The sequence below is a fragment of the Fistularia commersonii genome, chromosome 4 (assembly GCF_037954325.1).
Source record: "Fistularia commersonii isolate RoL2024-O1a breed Wild chromosome 4, RoL_Fcom_v1.0, whole genome shotgun sequence".
Lineage (NCBI taxonomy): Eukaryota > Metazoa > Chordata > Actinopteri > Syngnathiformes > Fistulariidae > Fistularia > Fistularia commersonii.
The window spans coordinates 6,110,518-6,123,277 of NC_141287.1; the positions used below are offsets into that span (position 1 = coordinate 6,110,518).

At 41.3% G+C, this 12,760-nt stretch overlaps 1 protein-coding gene across 23 annotated transcripts in view; it reads left to right on the forward strand.

Moving 5' to 3' along the window:
- Window positions 1-12,760, forward strand: part of caska (calcium/calmodulin-dependent serine protein kinase a) — a 119,031-nt gene that overhangs the window by 88,422 nt on the left and 17,849 nt on the right. For 12 of the 23 annotated variants that reach the window (XM_086144901.1, XM_086144881.1, XM_086144880.1 and 9 more), the window contains 3 exons: window positions 7,244-7,321; window positions 10,467-10,514; window positions 11,355-11,435. In XM_086144901.1, the coding sequence (XP_086001027.1) occupies window positions 7,244-7,321; window positions 10,467-10,514; window positions 11,355-11,435 (207 nt within the window). The remainder of the gene's footprint in view (window positions 1-7,243; window positions 7,322-10,466; window positions 10,515-11,354; window positions 11,436-12,760) is intronic. The other 11 variants (XM_086144902.1, XM_086144893.1, XM_086144898.1 and 8 more) reach the window with 1 other exon arrangement.

Consider the following 12,760-nt stretch of genomic DNA (forward strand, 5'->3'; position numbering starts at 1 on the left):
TTCACCAACTGTGTCACTGACAGACTTCAAGTGATCTCTCTTCTTTTTTTTTTCCTTTTTTGAATCGATGATAGTGGTCAGAAAAAATTTAAGCTGCTCTGGACTGTTTTTCCACAGAAGTGATAAAAATACTCTGTTATCAATTGAAAATCCACCAAAAAAGTAAATCAGCCAGCTCAAACTGCCATCGCCAGGAAAGAAGCTATTATCACTGCATTAATAAAAGTGCCGTCATTTGTCTAAATTCCCCTTACTACAGAAAACGTGTCCACGTTCTGATCCTGCCTCCACCCATTATTTAGTTTTTTCAGATTTTGAATCTGGCAAAACTAGCACTTTAACATTTTACATTCTATATAAACTTTAAGCAGCCTCTCTGCTCCTGCAGTAAATCAAAATCGGAAAAAAAAATGTTCTTTTTTTTTTTTTGTCCCTCACGCCATCAGTGGATGTGTTTGTGTTTACACCCAACACCAGTTCAAGCATGTAGGTTGCTATTTCATCTTTCTATAGGACTTGGACTTGGAGCTGGACTACAGGTCACAGCAAATGTCTGTTAAACTCACTCTCAATAACTGATCCATCACATCGGCACTGTGATCAGTTCCCAAGCTTCATATTCCTTGCAGCCAGTGCAAGAGCCAGACAGCATTTTAGATGAATAGAATTCCAGGGAGATTGTGGTTTTGTCTTGGTATTTTCTTGATAAGTTGTCAATGCTTTCTGTGTCATTCCTTTTTTTTCTCCCTGCATTTTGTTTCTTGAAATGCTGAACAGAATTTATTTTTGTCAGATTATTTAAATCAGATTTGTCAGGAGGCCATGAGAATTAGTGAATCTGTTGTCTGTTGTTGTGCTTTTTATTTGAGCGTTACTATTTATTATTTAATTGCGGTTATTCATCTATTTTTAAGAAGTCTCCCTCGGTGAGGTTTTTAGCAAAGAAGAGCCAACTGTCATATCTGCCAGCATTTTATAGGACATGGAAAGCTTTCTATCTTTAACTTTTTGCATTGCAAGAGATTTAATCATGTATCTTGTACTACTGTTTTTAATATTTCATAGCTGATATACAACGCATCATTTATTCATCACACGTCATAATAGTCTTGCAGGCGGTCATACCAGCACGGAGTGCAATCAAATGTTTATCCAAATCACCGCACAGCCTCGGCCACGTACGTCCAATAGGTTAAAGAGTGCGCTGGGTAACCACACACAAACGTTAGAGCGAAAGACAACAGTGTCAGTCGAGATCTTAAGAGCATGTGATAGATTGCCATTCCTGAGTAGAGTGGGAGAGGAAGCCAAACAAAACCTAGATCGGCGATGCAGATCATAGTGACACTAATTTTGAGTGGTCTAGATTGTGCCACTACAGAAACATAAGCAAAGAAGACAGCAGGAGATGATACGCGTAAGAAAGTTTCCACCGCAAATGTTCCTCTCGGTGTTTGCCAGCTGGAACGGCCTCCTGACAAGCTCTCTCAGCCTCTCCATTTCTATTACAGCTCAGGCTCATGGCTTCAATGACAGCTTCGACCGCAGTGAGTTCAGAGCGAGTCAAAACAACAACCGCCGTCTCTCCAGTGAGGGGACTGATAGTTGCACTTGCTAAATAAGATGAGATAATCTTTTGTCATTGCACTCAGTTGTGAGGTAAAATATGGAAAAGTCTCCCACATTCATCCTTGTTTTTGTTTTTTTCTGTTAAAAAAACGCATTTAAGAAATACATTAAAAAAAAAAAAGTGATCGAGAGACACGTACATCGCTCTCCATTCTGCAATGAAGATCAATTGTTGTTTTGGGATTTTATTACAGCCAAAACTGCTGCGTAATCGTTATGTCAACTCGTGACTCCAGTCCAGACAAATCAAGCCTGACCCAAACTTAGCACTTTTTCAACACAGCTTATAACACCGTCCACAAAGGAGAGGCCCAGACACAGGGGAAAGTAATGCGGAATACTTCTTTTTTTGTGGGTCACTAGTAAAAATACTACTTCGACTTGTCTGCATAGCTTGGTAGCCAGTTTCTCTCATTACTTAAAAAAACTACCTAGGAGCATAAGGACATACGTATCCTCTCAATTTTCACTGGACTTACTATTATGTAAAAATGCTTTCCATTTCTAGCTTAGTAAAAAGTTCTTCAGTCCTGATGCTGCAAACGAAATCAAAAATGATCTCATTCTGAGATCTGAGATTGGCTGAGATAGGACTTTTACAACAACGTTGCCCTCTTGATGGTTGCGTACTTAATCACATTTAATCAAAGTCACAATCTGGCCTACTACAGTTTTCTAATTGCTGCAAGCCACCATGTTATTTAAGGGTGAAAAGTGTGTGGAATTACCATTTTAATTGTCCTTCTGCTGAGATTTCCCGCTTCAACCTAGACTACGGGCCTTGCGTGCAAAGACAGATTGCCATAATAATTCCTCTATAGATGTGTGAACCTTATTCACATATAATGTCAACCTCAACTCTAAATCACAGAGCAAGTGCAATTTGAAATGCCCCAAAGACCTGTTGGGAGGGCCTGCAACCAAAAGTCCTTGTTTATGACAAAAAATGTGTCATGCCTGAACAACTCGAACCTGACCGAAAGTGTTCATTGTGCAACTATTACACTTAAGTTGCAAAGTTTGAAGAGGACGTCCTCCACCAGCCCTAGTTGTTGTTGTTGTTGTTCGGATGAAGGGCTGTCTGTACAAATATTCACACATTTTGCCTCCGGAAAAACTATTTTGATTTTAAGAGCCGTCCAAAGAAGAAGTAACATACAGTCAAAATAAAAATGCACTCACAATCTTTACAATATGCAACTTATCTGTCCTCCAACACTGCTAATTCCCAAAATGTTCCAGTTACATCTTGTTCTTGCAACATTGGGACCAACAAAAGAATTCAGAATTGAAACGCTACTGTCTAAACCCTGTTTACACCCGTTCACGCTACCTCTCCGTTTATTACTAATATCGACTGTGAAAAACTGATGATCATCCTTTCGTTCAACATTTGGGACTGAACATCTGATCTTTGCGCTTTTTAATGCCGCACTGGTATCAGTAGCCTTTGGAAACAATTTGTTTCCCACCATGCTGGTTTAATATGTGGTTATAGTTTGCATGTTACCATTACTTGATCACTGGCGTCTCTCGCTTTGTTTAAAGTGCTACACAATTGAAAAAAAAAATTGTTCTTTAGTGAACAGGTTTATACAGTAGTAAAGCAGCAGGCTAGTGGACTAGCACAAATCATGAGCATCTAAATCCTGATGGCGGAAACTGCTCCTTGGTTTTTTCCTAGTTCAGATCTCATTTAGATGTCCAAAGCACTACAACAACTACGTCCTACAGCAGCGGTGGGCTTGACTGTCAAGCTGATATTCGTACAGAAACGTGCTGCACAGCTTTGTAATTTCAATTCCATATGCGTGTATTTCAGTGGCGCAGCTTTTTCCCGTGATCCTTCGGAGCTTGTGCATGTATCGTTTTCAGTTTTTTTCCTTTGTCACAGGTGATTTTCAATCAAGTCACTCACATACTTGATGTAAATCGCTAATGTCTAAAACAAAATTTTGAGACAGTTTTTCTCTCATTCTGGCATATTGAGCAGTTTTCACACGTAAAAGCATTTCACTAAGGACAAGCCGCGTCAGAAAGTCTTTGATATTTGCCAGGAGGCTGACCTTGTTGAAAAACAAGCCTAGCACATCAGCAACGGAAAGCCGAAAAGGGGAAAAAAAAAAAAAGATGTAAAATATATCGAGGTAAAAGATAGATGCGTTCGAATCTCTTGTGTTTTAAATATGTGCCGTGTGAAAGAGTCTCTGTCGCTGGAACCCTGAAGGGTTATGGCAGGAGTTTAGTGGATGTGCCAAGCGTTTGTGTGCATCAGTGTCGGGGGGGAGCCTTCAGCTGCAGGAGAGATGAGTTTAGGCAAGCGTCAGCCTGAGAAGGAACAATGGCTTCTATTGTGAATGCATTTGTGCCATTCACAAGAAGCGCAGCCTCCATCAGTATATGTGGCTGAAAGTATCTTCCACTCCACTGAAGGCCAGGGAATCAGAAATCCTTTAGACACTCGGCGGATGGATTATTTCAACTTAGATAACTTTTGCACTGAGTTACTGGTGCTTTTCTGAAAAAAAAATAGACTTTCTCCAGGGTGAGTGTGTTTTCTTCCTGTTTGTCTATTTATGTGCGAGAAGGTGGTTTGTCAAGAGATGCCTCAAGGTAATTTGAAGCAGGCGAGGAAACCCCCCACCCCCCATGTGTGTTTTTGTCTGACAACTATAAAGATGTTTCAATTGTTTTTTTTTTTTTTGTTGTTTTTTTTCATCGCCCCAAGGGTATAATGTTTGCATTTACTTGTCAGTGAGATAAAATGAATATATCATATTGGTTCCAAATATAAGAGCTGAACTGACATGCATTTTGCCACTGAAAGAGTGTGTTATTATTAGATTCGTAATGATTGTATCCCCGCACAGTACATTCTTCTAACTTTGGTCTCAGTTTTGTAACACATGTCCCACCTGCATATAGCAGGAGACTGAATCTCCCGAATATTTGCATGCTTTGAATCTCCATGGTTGATGTCTGCAGAATAGTTGTGCCTTTTTTTGGTCTTCCTATTTTTTAAGACACATCCTTGTGAGTTAGCTCAACTTCGGTCCAAACTTTACAGACGATAAACAAGGATGTTGACAGCCCTCTCCTTGAAAACTCGAGGACAACAGCGCATAGAGCGAATAGTGGGTAACAGACCTCAGGCTTCATAGTTTAAGTGGATTTGTAAGGAGTGCTTTTGTTTGTCACCTTCATTTCGAGGCAGCCATCATCCTTCCCAAACCTCTCTGCTCCCACTCCAGGTTCATACGTTACCATGAATACACCCCCTGCTCCCACAACTGATTTACATTTGTCTTCCTCAGCATGAAGGTTAAATATACCCAGAGTAAAGTGGAATGTGCTAGAATAACCTAAATGGATCTCTGCGCCCTCTGTCATTAGTCTCCCCAATTGTATTATTTGAATATGTAATTATATATTTACATTTTGCATAATACATATTTATAGAATAGTATAATATTATATGTATGTAATTCTTTTAAAATAATCTAATTTATATTTTATTCCAAGGACTTTTCACTCATCATTTCACTTAGTTTCACATGGTGTCAAAAATGCCATAACTAGATTATTTTCCCATCTTTGCACTTTGCACTTGACATTTGAACTCTATTTAAATGTGTCAGTTTGTTTATTTTATATTTTCCATCCTGTCTCAGTCTATGTCTCGAACGATTTGCCGATACAGACTTCTATAATTAGGATTCACTGTTCAGTATTCAGACGGTTGAATTTCACCTCACTTACTTGAAAATGTGGGTAAAATACCCAGAAAATATCTTGTAAAATAACCAGAAAATGACTGGTTGGATCAAATTGAGGGGAAAATGCATTAATAATCTTCGCACAGTTTTGCCAGAAACCAACTGTGGCCATACTTTCTTTCTTTCTTTGAAGCAAAATTTCACTTGCTCACTCATGGGAATAGGCTTAAAATGCATTAATTTCATGCTACTGTTTTGTTTCTGGACCACAGTTTGTTTGTCCCTCTAAAATCGCATGTGCAGTGATGGTGTCGCCTCTATCAAGGAAAAACAGGACAGTGTTCAGAAGTCAGCGTTTCATTGCACTGTCTGGTACAAGCACTGCGTTTTGTGTGTGTGCGTGCGTGCGTGCATGCGTGCTTGGTAGCTAGCAGGCATGCTTGCATGTGTGTGTGTGTGTGTGTGTATGTATGTGTGCATGTATGTATGTATATCCATGCTTCCACATGTGAAATCGCCCTCCTTTCCAAAATACTGTGCTGCAAGTAAACATGGAATGAAACCTTGTATTTTCAATATGATAATTGTTTCACATTATAACTGAACTCCACTGTGTGTTTAGTTTAAAAAAAAGTTGGCCCAGCTAAGCACCCAGCTGCCGCCTTTGTGTTTACACTGTGTTTCACACCATTTACTCTACAAACAAATGTCTTAAATACACCCGCTCGTGTCTTTTGCCCTAACAAACATGTGTTGTCAATGCACTTTATTAGTCAGCTGGGGGTTTTATTACACTGGGTGCTTTTGTCGCCAGTCTTTCGGTTCCTTCTCATTACCATTTTAATGTCACGAGAAGGAAGATGACGTGTCAACCGTGAGGCCAAACAGAGTTAGAGCAGACAACAAATAGAGAATAAATACAGCTTTTCGCTTTGTTGTTGCGAAGCAATTTTCACAAAATACTGCCTGCGAATGGCGGATGTGTTTACCCATTGTAATAAACAACATCCCTGTGTTAGGCGCACAGCTCATAAAAACTTCAAGTTAAGGAGGCGACCATACATAAGAGCCACTGAAAAACAATTGTAAAGCTGTACCCCTGATGGGCATTTTCACTGTCAAAAAGGCACACTAGAAAGGTTCCTGTGACTGTACTGGAATATGTGAAAGTAGTGTCAATCTGAATGGAATACAAATAGGTACTTCATCCCGAAAGGAAAGAGTCTTTTCAGACACAAAAAAACCAGACTAAAAACACCTAGGTAGGTTCACCAGGGACTCTAAACTACATGAAGTTGAGAATAAATGTGACTTTTATTCTATTTATTTATTTTATTTTATTTTATTTTATTTTATTTTATTTTATTTTATTTTATTTTATTTTATTTTATTTATTTATTTGTTTATTTTATTTTATTTCATAATTAACTGCCTGAAAAAATGATAGCCATCATACCTTTTTGTTGTTCCAGCTGTGTCATACACAGCACTTGCACCTGGTGAGGGAAAAGAAAGTGGGATACGTGGATCCGATTTGCCTCACTGTGTTTCATCTTATACTGCTTCTTTTATGTGGGGTACTTTTGGCTGTTTGTCAAACACCTTTATGAAATATGTTTTACCTTGAGAAGTTTTGAAATGTGTTTATGTGTTGTGAGTATTCAGACAGACGCATCAATGTATTCACCTTGGTCCACAGTGGGAGTTTGAATGGAGTATAAAGACAACCAAAAGTGACTGTTTTATATAAATCGGCACCTCCTTATCTTAAATCCTTATTGGTCACTCTGCAACTGAGCATGTCGTCAATGATACTCCCCTCATTGTGGAAGCAGGTTTGTCCTGTCGTCGCTTCGTCGCCGGCTAATTGATTAACCAACTCATGTTTGTTGTTGCAGCTCTACGATAAGATCAACACCAAGTCGTCCCCACAGATCAGAAACCCCCCCAGTGATGCTGTGCAGAGAGCCAAAGAGGTGAATGAACACACTCAAAACACAAATAGTCATATTCCACTGCTAATACTCGTTTGTCACTTAGATCTGCTATCTCCTCTTCTCCATAACCTCACACTAGTGCTTAGCCTGTTTTAATCCTCCTCCTCGCTCACTAAAGCTCTAACTCTTGGCTGCCGCTGATCATCCTGCTCTGTTCGCTTCAAATGGGGATTCTGGATGAAACCACGGCCCCTTGAAGTGTGTCCAGGCCGGCCTCCGCAAAACCGGGGCCATCAGCTTATTAAGGTTAGGGGCTGTGGAGACTTAACAGTTCGTATATTTAGTATGACAGGGTCTCCTTCCTAACACACTTCATCAAATCCCACTCTTTATTCTCGCCATCTATCACAACCCCAGTGCTCCCCTATGACTATAGCATTGGTGACATTAGTCACTTTTGTCATTTCTCACTTTGTCACATGTAACTATTTTACAAGATACCTGTATTATCATTTTTGGTTCTCTCTGTATTGACCTTTGATGCAGAATCTGAATGATTCTTCCGTTTTGACAGATTGATCACACTGAAACTCCCTCTCATGCTGAAAGCACCAGTGTAGCACTTGTGATATAGTAACAGCGGAGTGTCATTGAATGAGAACCGGCTCATCCCTGCTATCAAGAATCAGACATCATAAGCTTCGTTAAAATTATAAATGACCGGAGCTGATTACAGATCACTTTACTGGAGCCGCTGTCAAGAAGACATGTGGTTAAATGTTTTAGACGATCTGCAGCATCTGCAGAGTAACTACCGTATTACACGTATATACTCTGCATATACTCTTCTACATGCTTGCTATGTCATGGTAGACGTATTGACATCTCTCAGTGTTGTTCAAAACCATATCCATCAACCATGTATTATCCTTTTGCTGTTATTTTCTGAGGGCAGGGGAACCCTATCCGGCCCGCAAACGTTTGAAGACGCTGAAATATTTCGTATTATTTGCGAAAGGCTGACACCGAAGCAGATAAATATGCTGACTTCCATGTCTTTGGAGTGAAAGGGGAGCGCGTGGAGGAGCTCTGTGCCAGCACGAGCAGAGAGGATCAGCCCAGAAGTAATCGCCCTCGAGGCGACAGACCAACCACCAAGACATCGTTCCAACCAGTTTAGTTAACAGCAGTAATGGAATTGAACAATTTCGGAAATCAAATAAATAATAACAAAAAAAATCCCCAGAGATGGTATAATTTCACTAGGCGTATAGTTATTGCATCCTTTGTAGGGTTCGCTGTTTGTTTGGGATTCAGTTCCTCGTGTTCGAACAGCCGCTCTGCAGCTTCCAGGGTGGTTTCATTACGGATCTCAGGCTTCTCGGCTTGACCCGTCTCATTAGAGATGCTGCCGTATGTAGCCGTCAGCCGCCCGGCGGTGCATTTGTCTGCTATTTGCATTGTTTTACGGTCTTACAGAGAGTTGCACTCAGGTCTCCAGGGTTTGACCCTGGTTAAACTGAACTTGTATATGCTCTGTCAGGCCGGGCTATATGTTTACCTCTCAGTGTGCGCCAACACTCAAGTCAGCAGGGGCTCTTTGCAGCAGGCAAAATGTGGATTAGCATTGTGCATTTGGAGTGGGCCTCATGTGAACAGACGGGTGTACAAAATGTTGCCATGTGTGTTTTGTTGAAGGAGCAATTAAAAAATTGGAAAAGTAAAAGTGCAGGCAAGGCCTGGCTCCTTAAATCCCACCACTATTAAGACAGGGAAAGCCATTTAGGGGCCCAAGCTCCGTTTTATGTGGCAATGGTTCATGTCAATGAGACCTGGTTAATTAGCACAGCTCTGGTACACCGTGTGCAAAAGGTTGCATTCTGCTCATTGTGCTCAAGACGTCTGGCTCACATTTTCCTACTTAAATCTGTTGAGAGTGATGAAACTGCGGATGGAGCAACAACAGATGCAACATTGTCTGTGGTGGTGTGAGGAGGAGCCCTACTTTAGCTGTACTTTGTTTTTGTCTGTGTCCTCCGATCATTTGTAGCTGCCTCTAAAGAGAACCAGACCTGACACACACACACACACACACACACACAGACTCCACTATTAAAACAATTGGGGACATTGTCTTTAATAAATTGTATGAGGATGGTCAGATCCTTCAGACTATATGTAAGATTCAACGTGTCGTATTCTGGACATCACAGTATTTCAGACGTTTCACTTTTCAGCACTGTGTAATTACAATGCTTCACCCCAAAAAAAAGCATCCTCATTGCATCACCAACTGTGAAATTGCATGTTTGTCTTAAGTTACACTGGATCTAAAGACCTTTGGAATGGGCAACTCATCCATTTATATCCATTTATGCCTTTTTCCAGGAGTCAGACTAGGCATTGTGTGTGGTGGGGGGAATCTTGCACAATTTCTATTGTTGTTTGAACACATTGTTCTGGTGCTGAAAATAAACAGGATATGCATTTGGTTGCTGGTGTTCTCCAGCGCTCAAAGACATAACTACATTGCCTGAATATTTCAGTACAAAGAGCCTTGAGAAACAAAAAAAAAGGCATCATGTGACTCCGGTTGCCCATCAGACAGGGAGTGTGTGTCTCACCTCCGTGTGGGAGCACTGTGTTCCAGTCAACTTTACCAAGAGGGCCATTAGGAGTGGCTTGACAGTATTCAAATACAATTTCGCTCTAGCTCTACTAATTTCTTTTTAATGTCAGCTACACCCTCAGGGATCCCCCTCCCCCTTCCCCTTCTTTACCTCCGCCTCTATCGATTCACTCTGGTTGACACAGAAATGCCTTGAACCAATCCGATTGCAGCCTCTCGTGGGGTTTCAGACCCAAGGTGCTTCAAATGTCAACAGAGCTTTTTTTTTTTCTGATTGCATTAATAAACCCTTTAAAGTCTGTCTTCTGAGTTGAGTGCCTTCTTTTCAATGTTTTTGAACTCATCACTAGCGAATGAACTTACCCGCTTTATTCACAGATACTAATCTCACCTGCTAATACGCCTATTTTCAACCGGCTGGAATTGATTAATCGAAGGGCTACGGTCGTACTCTCCCTTCACTTCTATCAGCACAGTCTGTTAATTTAATCTTTTCCTGGTAAGGACAGTCACCAGCCTGTGTAACTCATATCCCTGTGTCTCCCTTTACTTAAGAGTTCCTCCCAAGAAGAAGAAACGAGCGCTTTGAAACATCTGGAATATGTAAGCCCCAATCCTCACCACACTGCTGCCGCGTTTCAAAAGGCAAAGGAACTGGGCAGAAGCCAGAGTTAGTTTGATGGAGCGGTTTTGGAAATGATTTCACTATTGATGATTGTTTTTGGACTGAGGGTGAAATTACACAATCAAGACGGTTACCTGTGCTGACTTTTGATGCTTCTCCTTTTCTTGTATGATCAAATACTGTCTTTCTACTCGAGTGAATGAAAGAAAGGGATACGAATGTGAAGATTAATCACAGAGTGCGTGCCTGCCTGGGTGATTTTCTGTGAGAGGTGTAATATCTTTCTATCCAATTTTTATATACCACAAAGTCCACTGGCTCTTGATTATATGAAGAATGTTCCAGCTTTTAATAATGACTGCCCGAATAAAAAAACACAAAACATACATCCTGCTGGCTGACAAGACAGCTTGAGTGAAAAAGGTCACGATCAGCCCACAGTGCTGGTTTGTATTCAACATCCCTCCCCCTCAGAGTCCTCACCTCTTCAATGCCACATTCACCAGTCAGGCGCAACATAACTGGAGCTGACATCAAACTAAAGGAGGAGGGGCAAATCCTTGACCGGATTCCTTGACTTGCTGACTGGTGTCCAAACTTGGCAGTGATGATTTGGGAGGCGGTATCAAGGAAATTTTGAAAGGGTCTGTGAGGTTGTTGGGTTACCCCCCCACCCCACCCCACCCCACACACACACACACACACACATAAGCTGCCTGAGGTGCAGCAGGTAGGCTGCCTCAGTGTGAGCATTGGCCCCGAAGAGCAATAACCGTACCTTAAACCAAAGTCTTGTGTTGTTATCTCTGTGTCTTCAGGTACTTGAAGAAATCTCCTGCTACCCAGAGAACCACGAAGCTAAAGAACTCAGACGGATACTGACTCAGCCGCATTTCATGGTGAGTCAAAACCCAGACACATACACACACACACACACACACATATTGGTCATACTTCTCAGAGGGGTGTACAAGGCCCCTTAACGAAATTTCAAGTGTGCTGACAACTCTGGTGCGACTGAATCCCTAAAGCTCATTTAAACTTTGCAAGGTTGTATTTCACATTTCTTAGTTCGAGTTGCACTAAATAGCTGAAAATACCATTGGAGGAGCATTGAAGGGAGTCATTGATATGATCAGTGATTGCAATGGTTACTTTAAAATTAATACGCGACATTCAAGTCAATAGTTGTCGGACCCCCGGTCATTTTTGGAGACTGAATCTGCATGAGGCATAATTTGAAGGGCCTCTTAAGGATCTGCGCGGATGGAGTTAATCTCTTAAGAAAAAAATCACCCAACTGTTAGCCAACCCCACCCACTCGCTACCCACCCCCGGCTAATCCTATCACCTTAATGTGTTTGATTTCTGTGTCTGATCAATGACCTGCTCATTATCAAGGAGACAGACTAATAGAGAAGGAGAGAGTACAGGCCACGGAATAGAGGGACATGAGAACAATTTGACCCTAGATGATGAAAGCAGAGGTTAAATCTGGGGTTTTAGGTGAAAGGGGGCTTGTTTGGCTTGTCTGATATGTCCCAACAGAGGTTTGCCTCATTTGCACCAATGGACTGTAAACTTAAAGACGGAGGAAGAGGAATCTCTTTCACATCTTGCAGTCCAACATCTCCCGAAAGGAAGGAAACTGCGGTGCAGATGACCTCGCAGAAATTGCTGATTAATGGGGAAACTGTTTGTCGCTACTTCTTGAACACTCAGTCGAAATAGCTAATTTATTCAACCATCAGGCCAAACTCCCACATGTAACGCAACATTCATTGAGCTCTATTGTACTCACCCTCATCGGAGGCCACAGAGGACAGAGATCTTTTGAAACGGGTCAGAAGAGTATCTTGAGGTCTTCATTTTATAATTAAGATAAAGTAAATCTTGAGTAACAGATGCGCAAGCTGAGTTTGACCTCGTCTGATGCAACTAAATGTTTTGACTAAATGTTTTGGCTTACTTGCCCGTCTCGTTGCTCGTCGAGGAAAACCGACTATCTTCTGATACAGTTATTTTTCTCGTGCTTTAAACAGAGTTCCCTTTTTTTATCGCACATGCAGTTCAGGTAAAGTGTTAATCAGTGAATTAACCACTGCAGTCAGGCAGGCGGTCGAAAAGTCCGTGAGGTTTCCTTTGTCTCTCTGTTTGAATGTCTCTCGTGTAGCAGGCTGGAAAGCTCAGACATTCCTGCTTGTCTCTGAAAATCACCGCACTG